A 20,080-nucleotide genomic window follows, 5' to 3' on the forward strand; every position below is an offset into this window, starting at 1 on the left:
TGGTGGAGGCTCACAAACACGAGCAGATAATTCTAGTCTGATCTGATGGCACTCGATGAGAAGTCAGGACTGACATTTGTTTTTACAAATCATCCTCTGAGAACGTTAACGTACCAAATGTCACTTGGACAGCGATGCTTAACAGTGTTGGTTTGTTCTAACAGTGTTTTAACACACTGTATGCTAACCTTTGTGATTCTGTGTACAGTCATGAAATGAAGTCATTTATGTCTTTCAGACTCTTTGAAGCGTTATCAGATCTGGTTTCTGTCTTCGTGTCTTCTGGTGTCTGAAAATCGACAGTGCAGATGAGCACTGATGACATCACTGGTACAGTTGAGTCATGCCAGCATTCGAGGCTCGATGCACAGCGTCAGTGCAACAAACAAGACGACAGCAGAGGTGTTGCTGGCTGTGTGACGCAGCTCCTGCAGCCTCTTCCACACATCGGAGCTGCCAAGAAAAGTAGAAACAAAAAAACAAAAAACAAAAAAACGGATTCTTTGTGGAAAACAATGCAACATGCCGTAGCTTTAATCAGTAAAATAACATTTATTGAGATGTAACAAAATAAATAATCTGTTTTGCAACATAATAAACTGAGGAGGTTACTAATGCTCAAGAGACAGGCAGGTGTAACTGATGCACAGCAAGCTACCTCACCGACATACTCTGTGGTTAGAATAAAAAAATCATAACATTTTTATCAACATGAGCCATCTGAATACACATCTTTCTGAGGGCCAAACAGGTCAACCAAACATATGGGAGCTGCTGTATCGAAAGTCAAGCACCATGGGATTTCTTTCTGCAAACTTGTGTTTTTGTTACTTTTTACAAAAGAGAGATTAGTCGAGTTACTATACATCTTAAAGGACAAAAGAACCATTTCTAAAAAGTGACGCAAGGTTCAATTTGTTAATCCAAGACTACAGAAATATCTTCCCAAAGACACACCGTCATAATGTAAGTTTGTTAGTACACCTATAAAATCCCATCACAAATCTACAGTAATTACCAGATTTCTGAAAATAGCCTGGTAAATGATTTTTGAAACATTTCTTACAACTCTAAATCTTGCAGTGTAGTTTTGAATGCAGGTTTCTCAAAGGGCGGACAGTGGCAACTTTAGTGCACGACTTTAAACATGAGAGAAGAAGTCAGCAAACATCCTCCCTGCTGAAGGGCCCTTGAGCAAGACACTGTAGCTGCCCCTGAACCACCGTCTATTCAGTCCAGTCAGTTTAGAAAAAGGTGTTCTGAGTACATTTTCACATAATCAAAGATAATGAAGTGGCTCTAGCAGAAGCCTGAAATATTATCTCATATAAACACCACATCAACCATTTGTGCAACAGAAAGATGTGAGCGAGTTGATGATGAAGACCGACGGCTTTACATCGCAGAGAGCTCAGCCTGGTTCAGATCTAACAGATTAGATGATGCAGCAAAGGACAAAAAAAGGCCTCTGACCCTGATGTTGGTGTTTGTGCGCATGCTCGCGGAAATCTAGATCAATACATGCCAAAAATGCTTTTTTTAAAAAAAAAAACTACACAAACATCACTCATGTCTGACTTTGTCCCATTTTACCACGCTGACTTCTGTCTAAACCAGAACATCCATGTGTTTCCTGAGGATGAGGAGCGTCACAGGACGTAACCACGCTGTCATTACACTGTAACTGTCGATGAAAATCTCTCTACTACAAACACATTTCCTCTACGTAACTACAGCCTGCTGCTCTGTGTGGAGGAACTTGAACAAATCAGTTTCCAAAGTTGCAGTGCCCCCTGCTGTGTTGAGTCTATTTAGTCTGAAGCAGGTGGCACTTCCACCACAAGGCAACGCTCACAACAACAGAAATCAGTCATTTTTTCCTCTGTTAGCTAAAATCTGCTGGACATGTGGTCCGCGTGATCAAACAATCATACAAAACAGTGTCTCCCTTATGTATTTACTGAATATAAAAATCAAAAGAGAACATTTTGATCTTCGTTCACAACTTGAGGGTTTAGAAGCCGCTGCAGATTCATGGTATCAGTCGCTGGTAAATTCTCACATTTAATGTATTGATTTTGTAGTCAGAAAGAGTCTTTTCTCCGTCAGATGTCTGACTGGAGTTCTCTGGCAGGACCGAGCACAAGTTCCCTGATAACCCAGTGAGGGTTTCATTTCCCCCGATGGTTGGAGTCATCTTTGGTGATGCAAGGGCTACTGCTCCTGATTGCTGTTATTGAGCTCTGCCTCTCCACTTTACTGTCATGGTCTGTGGAGAGACACAAATTTGAAGATAAGACCTGATGGACAAAGGAATTTAGGAGTCATTTAAAGAACAGATATTAGTAAGCGAACCAATGAGAAGGACATAAAGAGCAGTTAGCACTAAAAGCAATTCCAGACTAAAGCAGCTGGTTGCTGGGCCATGACTGGATCAATTTAGCAACACTATAAAATCCAGTTTCATTTAATGCTGTTGCTTAATGACAAATTAACAGTAAATATCTTTGCAGTGATGAACCAGAGAGCTATTATACTGAGATGAATACCAGTCAGGAAGCAGAGTAATCAAGATGCAACTAGTGTTTTAGAATCTTTGAATAATAGTTTGGGGAATTCAGCAAGAAACTCTCCCACATGGAGTGAAATCATCATGGTTTATATGACCAGCCCAAGCTGTTGAATAACAAACTGTCTCCAGTATTGCAGAGTTTAATGATTTCTTGGCTGCTGATAAGGCAGTGATGAAGTCAGCAAATCAAGTGAGCAAGGCAGAAAAGAAATCAAGAAAAAGTTGATGTTTACTGTGTATTTGCATTGGAACAATTACACTCATGTGCATCATTGGAGCCGTGAATAAACACAATTTGTAAAGGACTTTGTGTACTCTTCCCACCTCTGCATATAACATTTCAAAGCAGTGTCTTAATGTTTGTTTCTTTTGTGTTCACGAGTCAAAAATGTATTCATTTATTGGCTATTAATATGTTTATTTGTTCCTGTGTTCACAGGTTTTAACAATATGTAGCAAATATGAACAATCCTATTTGTGAAAAAGCAGATATTAATAGCACATCTTCAGTTACATATCTGTAAGAAAACAAGTGGTTAGATTCATCAGCTTGATGATTTCATGTCTGTGTTAACATGCTGCATGTGAACCAACGTCCTGACAAGATAAAACGTCAAGGGAAAAATAAGTTATGGCAGAACAACAGTGACGCTGAGAGGAAGTGAGAGAAAAGTCTGATTAATGAGTGAGACGCCGGGAGGAAACTTGGATGAGTGAGAGATAGAGATAGAGATAGAAAGAGAAAAAAGGCATCACAAAGTGAGGGAGAGAGCGACGCCAGAGATGAAACATATGTCTTTCTTTTTTTTTTTGTTATTTCCGCAGTCCTTTTAGTAGAGGGAGAAAGATGTATAAAAAGACTGTGCCATTTCCCTGCCCACAGGTTTTATTTTTGTACACTGTCGCTTGGTGAGTCAATGCAACGCCCCTCCAATTACCTCCCACTCCTTCGCCCCCACGCCCCATCCATCCCGCCCTTCAGCCCACGCACCTAACACACTCTGACGTCAGTCGCTGCCGAGAGGAGGGGGTCCGACTCTGCCGCCCACAGAGTACTTCCTACCCCCCCCCCCCTCCCCTCCCTCCCCGCCCCCTCATGTCTTTGCTGGCTTCCTTCTCCTCGCTTCATCTCTTTCGACTGGCTATCACAGCCCAGAACGACTAACTTGCCCAGATCACTTGCTTTTTTTCTTCTTTATCTTTCTTTTTTTTTGCACGAAGCTGTGATGCATCAGAAATAGAAAAAAACCCCGCTACAGTAACAGGGTATTAAAGAAGTGCTATAACAGTGTAACACCCCATCTCCTCCTCTCTCTCCCCTCCTCCTCTCACTCTTTTCCTCTCTACATATCACTCTCCACCTCCTTCTGTTTCCCCTTCTGACTTGTATCCTCTCTAATTTACAGTCTGCTGAAGTTCAGCTGTGCATGGTGGGAGGCGTCACCTCGGAGAGAATGTGACTCACTAGGGTTCAAACTGTAGAGCTATAAAATATTCATTGTTAGGAGAGGTCAGGGAGTCTCTCTGTCTGTCATTTTCCATTCAACCCCAACATCATCTCCCTCTCCGTGATCCTTATGTCTACTTCCAACTCCAAGCAGCAGTTGGGCATTTTGGGTAATATGCTTATTTGCTTATTTTGCAGCGACTTCATTCAAAACAGTTTCACTCTCATGTCTTAATATAAACTCATTCCATCAGCCCCTTTGCTTGCCTTAGCTCATCATAAAAACTGGATGCAGGTGGCAACAGCTAGTCTGCTTCTGTTCAAAGGTACCAAAATCCAACTACCAGCACCTCCAAAGTTCACTAATTAACATGCTATATCTCATTTGTTTAATGTCTACAAAGACAAGTGTAAAAATGAACCTAGAAATGTTTGGGCAGAAAAGTACAATAGACAAATTTGGGTTTTTCTAAGGACTTAATAAAGAAATGCTAACTGCTAAATTTATTAGTGCTAGTACTTAAACATTGCTTCACTAACAGTCTACTGCCTGTTACTTCATATTTCCACACAGATATGATCTAATCCTCTGCATGAATGTGAATATTTCCCATATTATTCCTTTAACCTGCACAGAAATTGGCAAACATCCCAAAATATACTTTTATTTTATCCATTATAAAGCACATAGTACTGGTAAATCATTATTTGAGAAGTCACCTGTGGAGTGAGCTCCATCTGACCCTAGGCTGATCTTTCCCGCCCGGTCATGTGACACCATCCGAGCCAATCGCAGCCCTTCGTCCATTAGCGTTTGCTGTATGAGATGGCGACTCCAGCTGGCCGGGTTGGAGGTGTCGCTGTGGGGACGGGGGGATGGGGACTGGTTGCACTGTGAGCCCATGTCTAACATGACAGACAGATCTGGGTTTAAATGACGTCTTCGAACACTTTGTTTTCACAGAAACAGGCAGGGAACAGTCTGGAGTAGATCTAATGTAGACACTTTCAGAGCTCAGAGCAAAAAAAATCTTTATTTTATTATTTTATTATGACAACAATCTGAAAGTTTTTACCGTGCGATACACTGTCCAGGCTTTCTGCAGACAAGCTGTCATCATCTGCCTTTTGAGTCAAGCCCTCAGATCCCTCCACTCCGAGAAGCGATGACACACTCTCAGGCACGATTACCTAAAGCAATGCACACAAGCACACTGTCAGTTCAGGGCTGATGAACTGTTTTAAATAACTGACTGATGACCTGAACTTTGGCCAGATGAGGTTTATTAAGTGGTGGCAGCAGCACTCGCCTCATGTCTCGCTCTCTTCAGGGACAGTATGTTGTTCTCATCTGCATTTGTCCTGCAGGAGGAAAACAATGGAGGCAGCTGAGTGCGAAAATGTACACTTGACCTTTGACACTGCTTTTGAACAACTTGCAAAAAAACAAAAAAAAAGAAGAAAAATTTTAAAATCAGGATGCAGGTTCTCTCACTCCAGGCAAAGACAAAGACCCGGAGGAGTAAACTAATTCATCAAATCAAGAACAATGTTATAAAACTGAAACAAAGTCACACTCAAGACAGCTTTTATTCAACTTGATCTGGGTCATAGTTTAAGTTATTTCACTAGTTTGCCACTAAACTTAATGTTAATAAGAATTATTAAGATTTAAATTTGAAATATGAGGGTGTCAGATGCACATATATGATTGTGATAATGACCAAAAGGTGAACTTTTCTCTCCACATTCATGTTTTTGGTGTATTTTTAATCATCTAAATAATCCTATTGAGCATTTTCTCAAAACCATTGAACATAGACATATGAAATACTAATGAAATCTAATATATTAAGATAATTAACATCTGATATTATAATTAGAAAAACAATGGATTGCTATTTCCTGTTACTGACTCATTTTGAGGCATTACGTTAAAACATTTTCTCATGTTTGCCTTAATGAGAAAACATGATAATGTTTTGTGCAGGTTAATGGATACATCAGGTATTTGTGTTTTGCTGCGTGGCTCCAAAGCTCATTAAACTAAAACTGCAGAGGTTGGAGTTTAATTCCCTCTGTGATCTGAACCGGGTTCATTCTAAAAGTGAATGCACTGGTGGGCAGATGACTAATAGAAATCACCTGGTATATGTGGAATACGCTAAACACAAGCTACAAAATGACTTCATTCATATTTATTTCACATGTGGTTCCATGTGACACACTGAATCTGTATGACAGCTTAAACAGTGTTGGTCTTGACACAGAGGCAGGTGTGAGGTGTGCTGGTCATTGTTTGCCACTCACCTTGCATGCTTCAGAGTGGAGGTGTAGGCACATTTTCTCGCCACCTGCCGAGCCAAAGAAAAGAGCTCCACCCGTCTCAGCAGAAGGGCATTGTCGCGCATGCAGAACTGGGCTGCAGCTTCATTGATGATCAACTGAGGATGACAAACACTCAATGAAGGAGGGATGGAAACAGTGAAAATGACAAAGAAATTGCTCATCTTTCTTTGAAAATGTTTTTTTTCTGCTGACTTATGATTAAAGCCTGCCGTCTGGTTCACAATCCGAACTTTTACCAACAGGTCATTGTGGGTATGAATCATCTCTGCTCTTGCCTTTGATGCTTTTACCTCATGGTGTGTGAGCTGCTTGCCTTCTCTCCTCTTGGAGTCAAAGCGTCCATAAATGAGACTGTATTTCCGGATCTCCTCTTCCTTGTTCACATCCTGGGACCCCATTCTGAAGATGTGCCCCACAGTCTTTGCCATCTTCTTGTTCATCCTCAGCAGAGTTTTCACCTCCGCGGGGTCTGACCTGGGCAGGGTCCTGAGGAGCCTATCCACGCTCTCCACCACTGCCCTCGCCGTCTCCCCGTCCAGCTGCCCTCCTGGCCAGGCTGACAGAGTCGTCGGGGCAAAAGATGCAGAGGGGCTCGGAGATGTGGAGGGACCAGGAGGACATGTGGACAGCAGCGGCGGGCTCGGCGGCTCCTCCTCTATTCCAGATGCAGAAGTCAGATTGCCGTTCCCATCCGGCTCTGGGCTGAGCCAGTGTGGGTCCATGGGTGACAGCTTTTCCCTGTAGTGTGTGTCTGGTGGCTGTGGAGAGGCCTGAGAGCAGGGGCTTCTTGGACTCCCACTGTGCATTGGGGTAAGACACGCCCGATCCTCTCTTTCACAGGGGGACCCCGGCTGCCCATTACTCACAGACTTCCTGGGCCCACCTGCTGATCCACTTGGGCTGGTCCCATCAACTTTGAACAGCGGAATGCCTCCCAGAGGGACGTTAGCCACAGGCTGGCTGAAAAGGGCAGGGTTCGCCGCCCAGTCTCGGAGGGCTTTTTGCAGCCTACGCACATGCAGTGGCTTGGTGGCCATGCCAACTAGTGCCATGATCTCCAGGAACTCCTCCTCCGCTGCCTCGCAGAGCTGCTGCACGTCGTCGCCACCCTGCTGGATAAAGGTTTCATAATAGGCCAGCAGGTTGGCCCTCTGCAGCACCCGGTACAGCTGCAACTCCCCAAGAGTGCGTGGCAGAGACATGGCACACAGCACTGGAAAGTTTAGGCAGGAGAAAGGAAACACATGAACCTGCAGGTGGAGAAATCCTGTACAGTTATTTACTTAGATAAAGATTTTGCCATCTGGACCACACCTAGTATACCTGTTTCCTAATGCATGATGATGAAATAATAAGAACTACACAGTCTATGATACAAATTGAGTCCACAGGGAAGTTTATGCATGCGTTGGAGCATAATAGGTTTCTCCATTTACAAAAAAAAAATCGGTATATTTCTCACGCAAGCCTTAGTATGACTAAATTGATGAGTGTACATAAACCACTCTTACCTTGTTCAGGCAGACGGATGTGTAGAGAGGAAACCGGCGTAATTACGCAAAGGTGTCTCTCCAACCACCGATGTCAGGGGTCGGTATTCCCGGAGTGAAACTGACAGAGAAATAAAGAAACTAATTTCACTTGAGCACTCAGACAAAACGGCGTTTAGTGCGGACTTTAAATGCAGTACAATCACTTGAATTACAGGCTCTAGTTCAAATAAGAAAGCCATCGACTGGAGGCAACTATTCCTGAGCCAGATGTTAGAGGAGAACACCCCGTTCAGAGACAAATCGCAGTTATTATCCTGTTGGGTTCCTACAGTCTTACCTACTGCCGACAGCTTCCCCGGCGCAGATTGGCGTAGTAAATCCCCTTTGCGTATCGTACCTCGTCTGAAATCACTGGCAGAAATCCTCCTCCGGCGCACCGTATTGGTTGCTGGCTGCCTTTTTGCTGTCTGTGTGGGCTGGAGAATGACGGGGGCGGACTGCAGCACGCCATCTGACCGAAAAAGAGCCTTCCTCTCCCGGTAGAGAGGCGGCTTTCAAATTGGAGATGTGGGTGGTGGTGGTGGGGGCTCGAAATTAACCCTGTGCGTCTTCAAGATTAGTCCTTTATGCACAAGCTTCGGGGGGTTCCCAGAGTTTTACCATGTTGAAGACCCCCCCAAACAAGTAGTCAGCACACCAACACTGTATAGACTGACGCAGAGAACAATGAACTGATGTGACAGATGTGGATTTTTCTGCCCCCCCCCCCCTCCCCCCTTATTTCACGTAGGAGGTGGGTGGTCGTAAATTATTCTGAGAGTGGGCTACAGGTGAAACTCCTGCACTTTATAAATGCTGGTATAACATTTATTTGCACATTTAAAGGGCCAATTCGCACAATTAGGATTAAAACATCACCAACAATAAGTCCATGTTGGTGGTACAGTAGGCTCAGTTACCTACTCATACACATTCAGGATCAACAACCAAACAGACTACAGCATGCACTTTTATATTTTATAAAGAGGCATGAGCCGCTCAATAATTTGTTGTGTGTGCTCTCTCACTACAAGACCACATGGATGTAACAAAACACAAAAAACGTGGAGTTTAAGAAAATGGCCCTGAGTAGGTCATCGAGTTGTCTGGCCTTTTGTGAGGCTGTCTGGGTCTAATGAGTGTCATATACAGAAGACAACAGAAGTGAAAGCACCCATGTGGGACAGCACTTGAAGGTCAAATGATTCCAAATTGTAATACCTCTCAATTATTGCATAATTTTGTCAAGTACAGTACTTTCTCTAATGAGCAATCAAAAACAAAACTTTTGAAACACTATATCAAAAGTGCAGGCCCTAAAGTAGAAACTAAGAGCAACAAGTGAATAAACCTGTGATTGTGTTCAATTGTTGAATAATTGAATGAAAATTCCCTGTAAACACCAGCACTCTCTCAGTTTTAATCCTATGGGTTGTCTCTTCTGGGTTCACATGGAAAAGAACTACCAAAGGAATTTAAAAATTGTGTTGTGTGGCTTTACAGAGATGGGAAAGGACACAGGAACCCCCCCCCCCCCCCCCCCCCCCCCAGCTAAAAACAAATCAAAATACAGTTGCAGCAGTAATTAGGATGTCTTGAACTAGTACCACTAATCAGAGCCAAAGTGGTCAGCCTCCTACTCTCACAATTTAGCTCTGAAAAAAAGATGGGAAAGTGCTCTAGGTTTGGTACAGCGTCTGTCAGTAAAAATCAGAATTTTTGTAACAGGTCAGACACTGTGAAGGATATGATATGATGCCAGTTTCTTCACACGCTGGTCATTACAAGATGACTGCTTGCACTTTGACATAAAACTACTACACGAAACTTTGCAAAAGAACATAAATATTGACAACACATTCTTTTTGTGCATCAGATGGAGTCCAGCATGTTTGGCATGAACCAGGTCAGAACTACCCCATTGAATACATGGTCCTGACAGTGAAACACTGAGGTAGGAGTGTGACAATATGGGGCTGAATGAGTGCAAAAGGTGTCGGGGAGATGACATTTATAGTGGCTGACAAGAAGATTTCCAGTCGGCAAAAGCTTGACAGAAGAGGAATATTGCAGCATGACAGCTATCCAAAGTGAAGTAAAACTATGACCTGGTCAAGTTTGTCGCCTTACTTGAATCTCATAAAATAGCTTTGGAGTATTTTAATAAGAAAGGTAGAGCAGCACAGGTCATTCAGCAAAGAACAACTGAAAAGAAATGTTTCTGAAGAATGGCAGAACATCTTTTCAGAACTTTCTGCAACACTGGCATCCTCCTTTTTAAATATAATAAATCTAATAACAAACTGTTTATCTTTAGTTTAACTGTAAGGTGATACAATTTTAAATCATTTGACACTGAAGCGATATTGCACAGGGTTGTAGTCACTTCTGTTATACACTGTCGGAGCCATTGTTTCTTAGTTTCTGAAATGTATAAAAGAATGGCTGAGACAAAACGCTAGATTTTTTACTAAGAGTATAAACAGTAACATTAGATGGCAGTAGTGTCCCTTTGTTGTGTGCTGACTGTCAGGAAGCAGCGAAGGAGCAGGAGGAGGAAGAAGAAACTGGAAGAAAGTAGGGAAAGGAGCAGAAGAAGAAGAAGTGGCTTAAAAAAACAACACGGGCACTTGGCTGTCAGTTAACAAACAAGGTTACACAAATATCTGAGAGGTATATATGACATCTAGTTTGTTTATATGCAAAACGCTGAAATATCTGCCTACTTACTGAACTCGTCCGGCGTCCAAAACACGTCTTAGCCTGCTCGTCAGATCCCACAGGAAGGGGAGACAGCCGTTAATATTAGCTAGTCCAGCTCGAGACTGTTATTAGCTAACAGTTAGCTCCTGGGTTAGCCGTTTGCTAGCCGAAGGCGTTAATAGTTACCTGCTGTGTCGTCGATTAACCTCGTCTGAGACCTTATTTAGTCGAAATATTGTCAAGTTAGCCAGGCAGTGGCAAGCTAATTTTAGCCCCTGTAGCGCCTGTCTGTCATCCTGCTTGGCTGCTTCCTCATGCTAACAGCCAGTCTGCCTGCTAACATTAGCCACCGTTTAAACAACTGCTGTTTTTTAATACAGTGAACATGAGCTTTGACAGGCAACCAGATCACTGTGAGAGCTGTTTTCCGGTTTTTGTCTGCTGTTAAAGGTCAAACGTTTGGTCATTTCAGCTCGGGGTTAGATGCACCGTGTTCCTCTTGAGCTAACAGTTAGCAAACAACAAAGCAGTGTGATTGAATATAATCTGTGTTGCACATTTACACAGGTTAAAGCTAGCTTGAATGTCTCTCTAATTAACTTCTGCACCGACTGGACAATGAAGTCATGTAGCTGCATTACATGTAAGTTAACCATTAATGAATGACATTACTCATTCGCTTGTGGTTTATTCTTTCATTTGAGGGAAGTCTCTACAAAACATTGCTGTTATCCGGTTAGACTGAACTCTTCTGTCAAAACATAAAGATCTCTGGTTAATCGCAGTTGTTCGTTTGCCCCCAGTTATTGTAAGTTAATTGTTCACAGGGCTGCAACTAACTGCTTATGTCCTTATTAACATATCAGTTATGTTTTTGAATGATAGTCCAGTGCTTAAATTTCCTGAAGCTCGATACAGCATCTCCTGATGTTTTCTTTTGTCTGATCAACCATTCAACACCCACAGATATTTCGTTTGCAATGTTGTGTACAACAGAGAAAATATATATTTTCTTACACGTGAGAAGTTTGAGAACGGTCAGTGGTGCTAGACAAATAATTATGTATTATAGAAATTGTCAGTCATTTCTGATTGGCCGACTAATCAAGTAATTGCTCATTAGCTCTACTGTTCTTTGGAGATGTGTGTTGTGGATAAACCTTTTATAGTCTGCTGCACATCTACCTCTTTAGCATGACTGTAATGTTAAACAGTGATATCAATTTACACTGAGATATACTGTTGGGAAATACAGTTTTACAGATAAAATGTCTAGATTAAATGCCTGTTTTTGACTATTCTTGGGAAAAGCATGCCTCGTAAACACTGTTCTGTTTCAAGCAGGTCTAATACAACCAGAAATATTATGTGAATGGCTACCTAGGTGTAAACAGTACAGCAAAATCCCTACTGCTCTCAATTTTCCTTCAAGTTTGTGTCCATTTTAGGTTTTGGAAGGTGTGAAACTGTCCTGTGATGTGAACGACTGCTGATCCGTACCTAAATCTGTTGCTTTTCAGGTGACACAATGCACCATGTGAGCTGCGTGAAAGCCTTTTGACACATACAAGTGGCAGCTGATATGGTGGACCTAGGCCTGACCCTTAGGAATGCCCCAGTCTCACTTTTCAATGAGATTCTGGGGAACATGTTGCCACAGATTATGGATTTAGGAAGACCTCTCCCATGAGATTCCAGTTTTGCAGCGATTTAATCAAACAGCTGTGAGGAACATGGAGAGAGAAGCAGCAGAGAAGGAGAAGGATGTTGCAGACACTGACGAGGAGATGACTGATGGTATTTCTGCCTCAGTGACCAATTCTGGTCAGTGGGAGGCCAGAGAGACTGACGATGACTGCGAGCAGGAGGACAAAACAGCCTATCTTAAATCTCAGGAAACCCCAAACCCAGCCACTCCGCAAGACTCTGGAATTGGCGAAGCAGAGTATTGTGGATCCATGGAGGCCAAAGAGGACACCGAGGAGGTTTCAGATGGGTTTGACAATGACAAGACGGCAGATGACGAGAACTCGCAGGTTATAAATCAAGAAGAGGATGAAGCTGCGAAGGAGCAGCAGATGAATGGGGAGTCTGGCTGGAGGAACATGGCCAGTGGGCGGCGGTTCAAACTGAAAAGCGGTGGATCAGTTTTAGAGCAGGGCAATCAGAGCGCTTTTTCCTCCATTCAAAAAGGCAATGTGATGTCAAGCGGTGGTCGGCACAAGCAGACCCGCAGACGTAACCATCATCACCATCAGCAGAACCGCAGCCGCAGGCGGACAGGCAACCAGCTTGTCTTAGCTTTCAAGGAGATGCTGTCAGAGTCTCTGAGCTTGTGGTGCATCTCGTGCATCCATATGATGATTGAGATTATTGTGACATTAACTCACAATTGTGGAGTTGGAGTTGAGACTGGAGTTGTGAAACTTTACAACTTTGGGCAGCAGCTCCTTGCAAAGATCACTGATATACCAGGAATGAAAGCAGATGCTAGTCGAATTCTAAAATGGACGAAATGCACAGGAGCGGACCTGCTGGATAGAATAGTTAGATCAGTGAAGTGGATGAAGACAGCTGCCTTATCTTGTTTCAGACTTTTCTGTGCATTGGCTATTCTGGGTTCCCAATGGGCAAAGGGTGTGTTGGTCCGTGTTGGTGGAGAGAGGGGAAAACGCTATTGGACTGCTTTTCAAGAGTCAAGGTTTTGGAAGAGGGTGGTTTCCTTGTTGGAAAGAGCCCAAAGCCTGTTCAGGAGGGATGGCCACGCCCCACCATCCACACCTGAGTCTCCCGGCAGAACAGGGAAAGGTCTGCCAGGCCAGGAGCTGGAGAGGCTGCTGGCGTTGGCTGAGGTACCAGAGGATGAGCTTGACCCCTTTACAGTACTTGGTGTAGAAGTGCACGCCACTGAAACCGAGCTGAAGAAGGCCTACAGACAGCTGGCTGTCCAGGTGTGTACGGTGCATGTTCAAAAATCAGAAGTGCTATGTGCTTAATTTTTTCTGTTAGATGCCTGCAGTAATGACTAATAAATAATTCAGGGTATTTCTTTGCTCATGCAACCTTTTTCTGCCGGTTCTCTTTCAGGTCCATCCAGACAAGAATAAACACCCACGAGCTGGAGAGGCGTTCAAAGTACTGAGGGCTGCCTGGGATATTGTCAGTAACCCAGAGACACGACGAGAGTATGAGTTGTGAGTACCCAGAAAATGCGGTAATCACATCGAGTTATCGCCTGTTATCGTGTATCACCAACCAGTCTGTTCCGTTCCCACGCAGGAAGCGCATGGCAGCAACTGAGCTCTCGAAGTCCATGAACGAGTTTCTCACCAAACTGCAGGATGACCTGAAGGAAGCCATGAACACCATGATGTGCACCAAGTGTGAAGGAAAGCACAAGTATGCCACTACACGCCTGACACTATCATCGTCACATAGCGTTATCAGTGCCATTCCTCAGTCTCTAGATGAACATGAAGTATTTTACATTCTCTAGCTGAGTTATGTCTTGTGTAGTTGACTTTCACTGCTGTTGTATTTCCTTCGTGACCTGTGTGTGTGTGTGTGTGCAGGCGATTCGAGATGGATCGTGAACCTGCCGAGGCCCGGTTCTGTGCTGAATGCAACCGTTGCCATAGCGCTGAGGAGGGGGACCTGTGGGCCGAGTCCAGCATGTTGGGCCTTCGCATCACTTACTTTGCATGTATGGACGGGAAGGTGTACGATATTACAGGTGAACGCCGGCTTTTATTTAAATGTTCTGTGTCCCGCTCATCGGTAACAAACCAGTAATTCATCCTGTAGTTTGCATGAGCTCATTCATTATCAGTAAATGTTCCTCTTGATGCTCCCACAGGTTCAAGAAAAGCTTCAGTGTGTTTTCATTGTACTTTATTCCTGTCAGTCATGTGACCTGCTGTGATACTGTCATGTTTCAGAGTGGGCAGGTTGCCAAAGAATAGGCATTTCTCCTGACACCCACCGTGTACCATATCACATCTCGTTTGGTTCAAAGAACAACAGCAACGCCACACGGCACAGGTAGGTTCCTGTAGGTGAAGATCTGGACACAATATGGACAGAAATGGGCTCTCAGGAACACCTGAAGTGCTCCTGTTACCGTTTTCTTTCCCTCATATTTGAGTTGTTGTTGTGGCTCCATTTACTATTTCAACCTGCTCTTCCACATTTAGGCCTTACTTTAGCCTTAGATGTTATTCTCAGTGTATTTATTCATCTGGTATTTCTGCCATAGTAGCAAACCAGTGACAGACTTCATAGTTTTTCTTTTAGATATTTGGTGGTCTGCAAGTATGAACTTTTATATCATATTGCAGTATTTGAAACTGTAAATTAGCACATATCCTTATGAGAAAAAATACATTGTTTGTAAACATGTAAATATAGAAACTTGTTTTTTATTACGCCTCCCATCATTTGCCACCTGCATTACATAAATATGTTTTTACTGGTATCTTGTTGTGTCTGGTATTGGAGGAGCTCCCCCTTGTGTTGTGTCTTTTAGGGATAATGATTTGATCAAAAACAAACATGGAGCATTTCTACTCTTTGTTAATATATACTTTACATAATTTTAAATAATTGTGAAATAAACTGTTGTATGCCTAATTAGCCCAGTTTGTTGCACTCACATTCCCTTGCTACAGGACCATCTGTAAAAGCAGAATGTTACTCGGCAAATAATCTCTGAACTTTCCAACTTTCTTTTTAGGACGCCCTCAGAGCAGGCCACAGGTCCAACCAACCCCGCTGATTTGCAGGATTTCTTCAATCGAATCTTCAAGGGAGGACCGCCAAACGACATGTCTGCCAACGGAGGCTTCTTCCCCTCAGGTCCGCCTCATCACCCGCCTGGTGCCGGAGCACCTCCGTTCTCCCCTCCCACGGGTCAAACAGGTTTCTACATGCCAGGCGGTCAGCGGCCAGAGTCCAGTGAGACGTGGGCTGAAAGTGGCAAACCCCCCAGACGGAGGAAGAAGGTTCGCAAACCCTTCCAGAGGTGAAGTCTGTTGACTTGTTAGTATATCAAAATAGCAACACAGGGACAATGAATAATGGCCATGTTTGTCTCTCGCCTGCCTGTTGGCATGCCAAGATCTGACCTGGAGAATATTCATGGGTCTAAAAAGCCGCGGTCAGATCAGCCAGAGCAGAGAAAGACCGGATTATGAAGAAGAGCCTGTGGACTGAATACAAGTATTGAAGGAGAGCTGAAGAGGTGGCAGCGATGGTGCTTTACCTCTCGTTTCACCTTTTTTTTTTTTTTTTTTTGTTGGTCTTAAAGACGACTGTAGCCTTGGCATTGAAATCCTCATCGGGATGCTGTAATGACACATTTTTCTTTTCACAATTTCCTGCCAAATCCTTCATAGCATGATTTAGTCACTTCATTCTAACACTTTAATTCTCTCACTTCTGTTGTTAATGCTTTATATAAGGTTAGATCAAGACATTGGCTCCAGGCAGAGTGACGGTTGAGGGTTACAGTCAGTGGGAATGTGATTTACGGATTGCTGCAATCGAGAAATGAAGATAATGATCTGGGCAGCTTCACGCTGTCAGTGTTACTGTTAGTAGTGGCATGTGAATCTACTTTTGCATCTGCGCCTCGCCCACCATTTTTCAAGAATGAATCCAAATCAGTCAAATCCAATACATCTGAACTAAATTAACTAAATCATGATGTATTATTCACTGAAATAAAGAGTGTTTTTTTATTTCAGTGTAATAAATTCTCTACATAGCCACAAATGTTAAAGATTTCATTTAGTATTATGTTGGGAAAGTAGCCAAAAGTGTCCTTTTTCCCCCCTATTCAAGGCATATTCACAAGGCATGGTGTGCTTCTATGGTTGCATGCACACAAACAAAGAGAATACAAACAAGTTATTTGCATTGTGAAATCAGGAGAGAGACTTCCTTTGAATAATTAAAATGTATTATGGGGATTTCTAGTCATAAAAAGGCAATATGTAGATGCAACATGGCCACTAAGAAGGAAAACATCTTGTCAAGGTTGTAATTTGGTCATGAAATGTGGCCGTCACTTCTATTTGTGTGACCACTATCAGAGAATCTCTCCATACATTAAAAGCACTCATTCAAAACTGGGTTTCTCATTAAGGGCAACATAAATTAAGGACACTCTATTCAGAAATCATCTCAGACAGGCCAATCCAAATTAGTGATCATAAACCTTTGTTTTTTCAGAATCCAGAGAGGAAACTTAAATTGTTTATTACATTTTTAAGGAACGTGCAAGGATATTACCAGAACAAAACATACATTTGATAGCTGCTTGAATCTTAAATGTAGATGATTTTTAACTATGGACACAAGCCTGACCAGTATGTAAAGACACAGTGCCGTCTCATTTGTATTGTTTTTTTAAATCATCACTGTTATTTTATTTTGATTTTAGGGATGCAGTTTACACCAGAAGTGTGTACGACTCTGTGCAATATCACTTAAATATCGGCGTACTCTAAATTGTATCACCTTACTATAACTGAACTATTTCTAAGTTGAACAGTAGGGTATTTAGTCCTTTGTCAAATATAAAACTAAGTAGTTTAGATTTACTATATTACAGATACTGGCCCCTCATACCTCAGTTCATGTCAGTACTGAGATTCATATCTTTTATTTTTTTCACTACTTTGTATGATCGCCTTTATTTTCGATGACAGACTCAAACCCCCTCGACATGGAGGACACCAGTGTTGCACAAATTTCTGGAGGGATGCTCTGACATTCTTCAGCGATGTTTTTCTTTGCTAGAAGGGTTGTGTTTGTCTACCTTTTGACTTACAACACCCCAAAGCCAGACCACATTCTTGGCCAAGTTGTTGTGCTCACTTTGTCATTCTTCAGTAACTCTTGTGTGCTTTGAGCAGAGCGCTTTGGAACGCTATCATGCTGAAATAATTAATCATCCTGTCAGCCAGTAATTTAATATACATACAGACATTAATGGAGCCATCTACAAATGTCATCCTCCCAACACTTTCTCCACTCGTGCAGCCCCACATCATCACACTCCCACCTCCGTGCTGCAGTGTCAGGACCATGCATCCACTGTGGGAGTCCTGACTACACGTGTTAGACCAAACCTGAGACGAACAAATTTATCTTGGTCTCATCTGACCAAAGAATGTGCTCCCAGCATTTACCAGGTTTCTAGCAGTTTTGTGCCGAAGAGCAAGTGAAGGTGCTTCTCTTGGACGCCATCCACAGAGGTTGGCGTTCTGTAGTGTCCTTTGTACTGTCTGAGCTGTCACAGAAACTTCATATACAACCTCTGTGCCAAATCTGAAACACCTGCTCATCTGTTCTTCAGAACTAGGTTGTTTAAGTAGTGCAGTCTGTGGCATCATTGTAGGAAACTCACTACAGCTGTTAGTAGTAGTATCGTGGCTTCTTCAGTACCTCCTGATTACTGCTGCTGCTGACTTTTAGTTTAACCAGTATTTTCAATATAGTGTTTCTAAAGTATTTGTTTTAATTGTTCCTAGGAAGAAATACTCTGCTTGTCAACTTAGGAATAATACAGTTAATGTAAGGTGATACGGTTTGCGGTCATTTCAGTGATATTGCACAGGGTTGAACCCACCTCGATTCTATACTGTAACCCTTGGTTGAATAGGAATATAGTAAAACAAATATATAATATATATAAGTTGCTGCTGCAACATAGTCAGTTTGCATGATTGTTCAGGCAGCTACTGAAAACTGTTCCAGTCATCTGAACTTTCACAACATTTTCATCAAGGATCCTACTTGTTCAGTGCCATTTTTGCATGTTAAAAGCCATGGCTGTGACCTGTGACTGTCACTCAGCTCAGGGCAAGTCAGTTAAAAAAAAAAAAAAAAAAAAAAATCAGATTTGATTCCAGCCACCCTGGTTATTACATCCAAAAATGATCTTTCTCCTGTCCTTTTGTTTCAGTATGTGTTGTCATCTCTGTGGCTCCTGACAGGTTGCAATTAAATAAGTTTATGATCCGACCATATTGCAGTCGTGTACTATAAACTGGTGTTTTCTTCTGGTTACTCTGGGACACAGTTCAGATTTTAAGGCCACTGGTTCACAGAAAATGGAATCAAAATCTAAACGGCTGATTTTCTCTTCATCTACCCGGCATTACTGTATGTAACAATATGAAAGGGTCAGAAAAATGAAAACTGGTTGTATTTTGCAGTTTAGTTTGTTGACATGGTTTGCGCATAGAAATTCTGCTTTAATTTTCACCATAGCTAAATGAGAAACACAGAGCTGTTATTGTTTACATCTGACATGAAGATTGTGAAAGTGTAGTGATATGGCAATTATGAGTGATGAGGCATTTGAGAGGCTTTTTTTCTTAAATATTGACAGTTAAACATGATGAGTACCATGTTCATTGTTTTTTTTCTTTTGTTAATTTGTCCACCCACCACTGTAATAACATCAGAGGGATTTTGAACAGTCATCGGTGATTTAACCTAAGCAGACTCCTCCAGCTGCAGCTGAGTAGGAGGTGTAGCTCGCTAAGCTAACAGCTCACTTGCAAATTAAGAGATTTTGTTGGTAGAATCTGAATGTTTAATGAGTGACAAATTTAAAAAAAAAAAAAAAAAAAACACTATTTGATTGCACAACCATGGCACTCTGGAGAAAGTATGGGAACTATATTATGGCACTGGAATGCACTGTGTGGATTTTGTCTAGAAGCTTGAAAGGAGCCCTCATTAGAAATACTGTTAAAGGTTATTTAGGCAGGACAATACGTTTGCCATGTTTCTCTTCATGTGTCAAATAGTTTCTGTCATGTATTTGACCAGTTTCCCAGACATGGACTGAATTAGTGAGCAAAAATGACCTCAAAATCCTTCAAATTAAATGAGTTATAAATGTAAAACTAGTCCTGAATTTAGCTTATTCTGGTTAAAAAAAAAAAGTTTTTAAATGTAAAAATTATTATTATAGCCAAATCAGAGTTAGAAGACCAACATTTTTTGTCCCAGTTGGGCAGGATTACATTTAAAATGTTTGTATGACAAAATAACTTCAATTAATCCATATTTTCAGATCAAAATACATTATTTTAAAGACCTGCTTCAGTCCCTGTTTAGGAAATTGGACACAGGTGTGACCATTGTCAAACATAATGCATTATCTTCCACACATTGTCCTTGACTTGAGAATGTGCAGTGCTGCATGTTAAAGGTAGCAGTTCAAAGTCCAAGAAGTCAATGAAAGAGCCAACACTTCAGATTTTTTTTGTTTCAAGTTTTTTAACAGAATATGCAGAAGTATTGCAAAAAATATCTGACAATCATCAGGGTTTTTTGTAGGGAATTAGGAGGCGAGTTCCCTGGCTGGCAAACAGTTATAAAATATCACTGTTGGGTTTCTTTCCCCTGCTTTCTCTGGTTTTCAAAATAAAGATGATTTCCTATATGCACAATGTGTGT

General features: G+C 42.1%; 2 protein-coding genes and 1 long non-coding RNA gene across 6 annotated transcripts; 1 reads left to right on the top strand and 2 right to left on the bottom strand.

The window, feature by feature from the left end:
- Nucleotides 1-528: 528 nt before the first annotated feature.
- Nucleotides 529-8,577, bottom strand: nab2 (NGFI-A binding protein 2 (EGR1 binding protein 2)). 2 transcript variants are annotated; one of them, XM_022218670.2, is made up of 8 exons: nt 8,199-8,577; nt 7,880-7,979; nt 6,659-7,581; nt 6,330-6,463; nt 5,330-5,381; nt 5,096-5,210; nt 4,740-4,925; nt 529-2,269 (listed from the first exon to the last, which is right to left on the bottom strand). In XM_022218670.2, exons 3-8 carry the CDS (start codon nt 7,568-7,570, stop codon nt 2,172-2,174), a joined length of 1,497 nt encoding a protein of 498 aa, XP_022074362.1. In that variant the 5' UTR covers nt 7,571-7,581; nt 7,880-7,979; nt 8,199-8,577; the 3' UTR covers nt 529-2,171. The 2 variants fall into 2 exon arrangements, with proteins under 2 accessions (XP_022074362.1, XP_022074363.1); XM_022218671.2 differs by having other exon boundaries at nt 6,659-7,618.
- Nucleotides 8,578-9,894: 1,317 nt separating this feature from the next.
- LOC127533899 (uncharacterized) lies at nt 9,895-10,977 on the bottom strand. The gene is made up of 2 exons (XR_007941781.1): nt 10,631-10,977; nt 9,895-10,467 (listed from the first exon to the last, which is right to left on the bottom strand). It is a non-coding gene; the product is annotated as an uncharacterized LOC127533899 (long non-coding RNA).
- On the top strand, nt 10,434-20,066 carry dnajc14 (DnaJ (Hsp40) homolog, subfamily C, member 14). Of its 3 annotated transcripts, XM_051947774.1 has the most exons (8): nt 10,457-10,573; nt 11,171-11,246; nt 12,124-13,554; nt 13,691-13,797; nt 13,883-14,002; nt 14,176-14,336; nt 14,542-14,644; nt 15,336-20,066. In XM_051947774.1, the coding sequence occupies exons 3-8, from the start codon at nt 12,337-12,339 to the stop codon at nt 15,625-15,627; spliced, it is 2,001 nt and encodes a 666-aa protein (XP_051803734.1). In that variant the 5' UTR covers nt 10,457-10,573; nt 11,171-11,246; nt 12,124-12,336; the 3' UTR covers nt 15,628-20,066. The 3 variants fall into 3 exon arrangements, with proteins under 3 accessions (XP_022074365.1, XP_051803735.1, XP_051803734.1); XM_022218673.2 differs by lacking the exon at nt 11,171-11,246 and having other exon boundaries at nt 10,434-10,573; XM_051947775.1 differs by lacking the exons at nt 11,171-11,246; nt 14,542-14,644; nt 15,336-20,066 and having other exon boundaries at nt 10,435-10,573; nt 14,176-14,526.
- The last annotated feature ends 14 nt before the right edge of the window (nt 20,067-20,080 follow it).

This window comes from Acanthochromis polyacanthus, chromosome 5, assembly GCF_021347895.1.
Source record: "Acanthochromis polyacanthus isolate Apoly-LR-REF ecotype Palm Island chromosome 5, KAUST_Apoly_ChrSc, whole genome shotgun sequence".
In the NCBI taxonomy this organism is placed as follows: domain Eukaryota; kingdom Metazoa; phylum Chordata; class Actinopteri; family Pomacentridae; genus Acanthochromis; species Acanthochromis polyacanthus.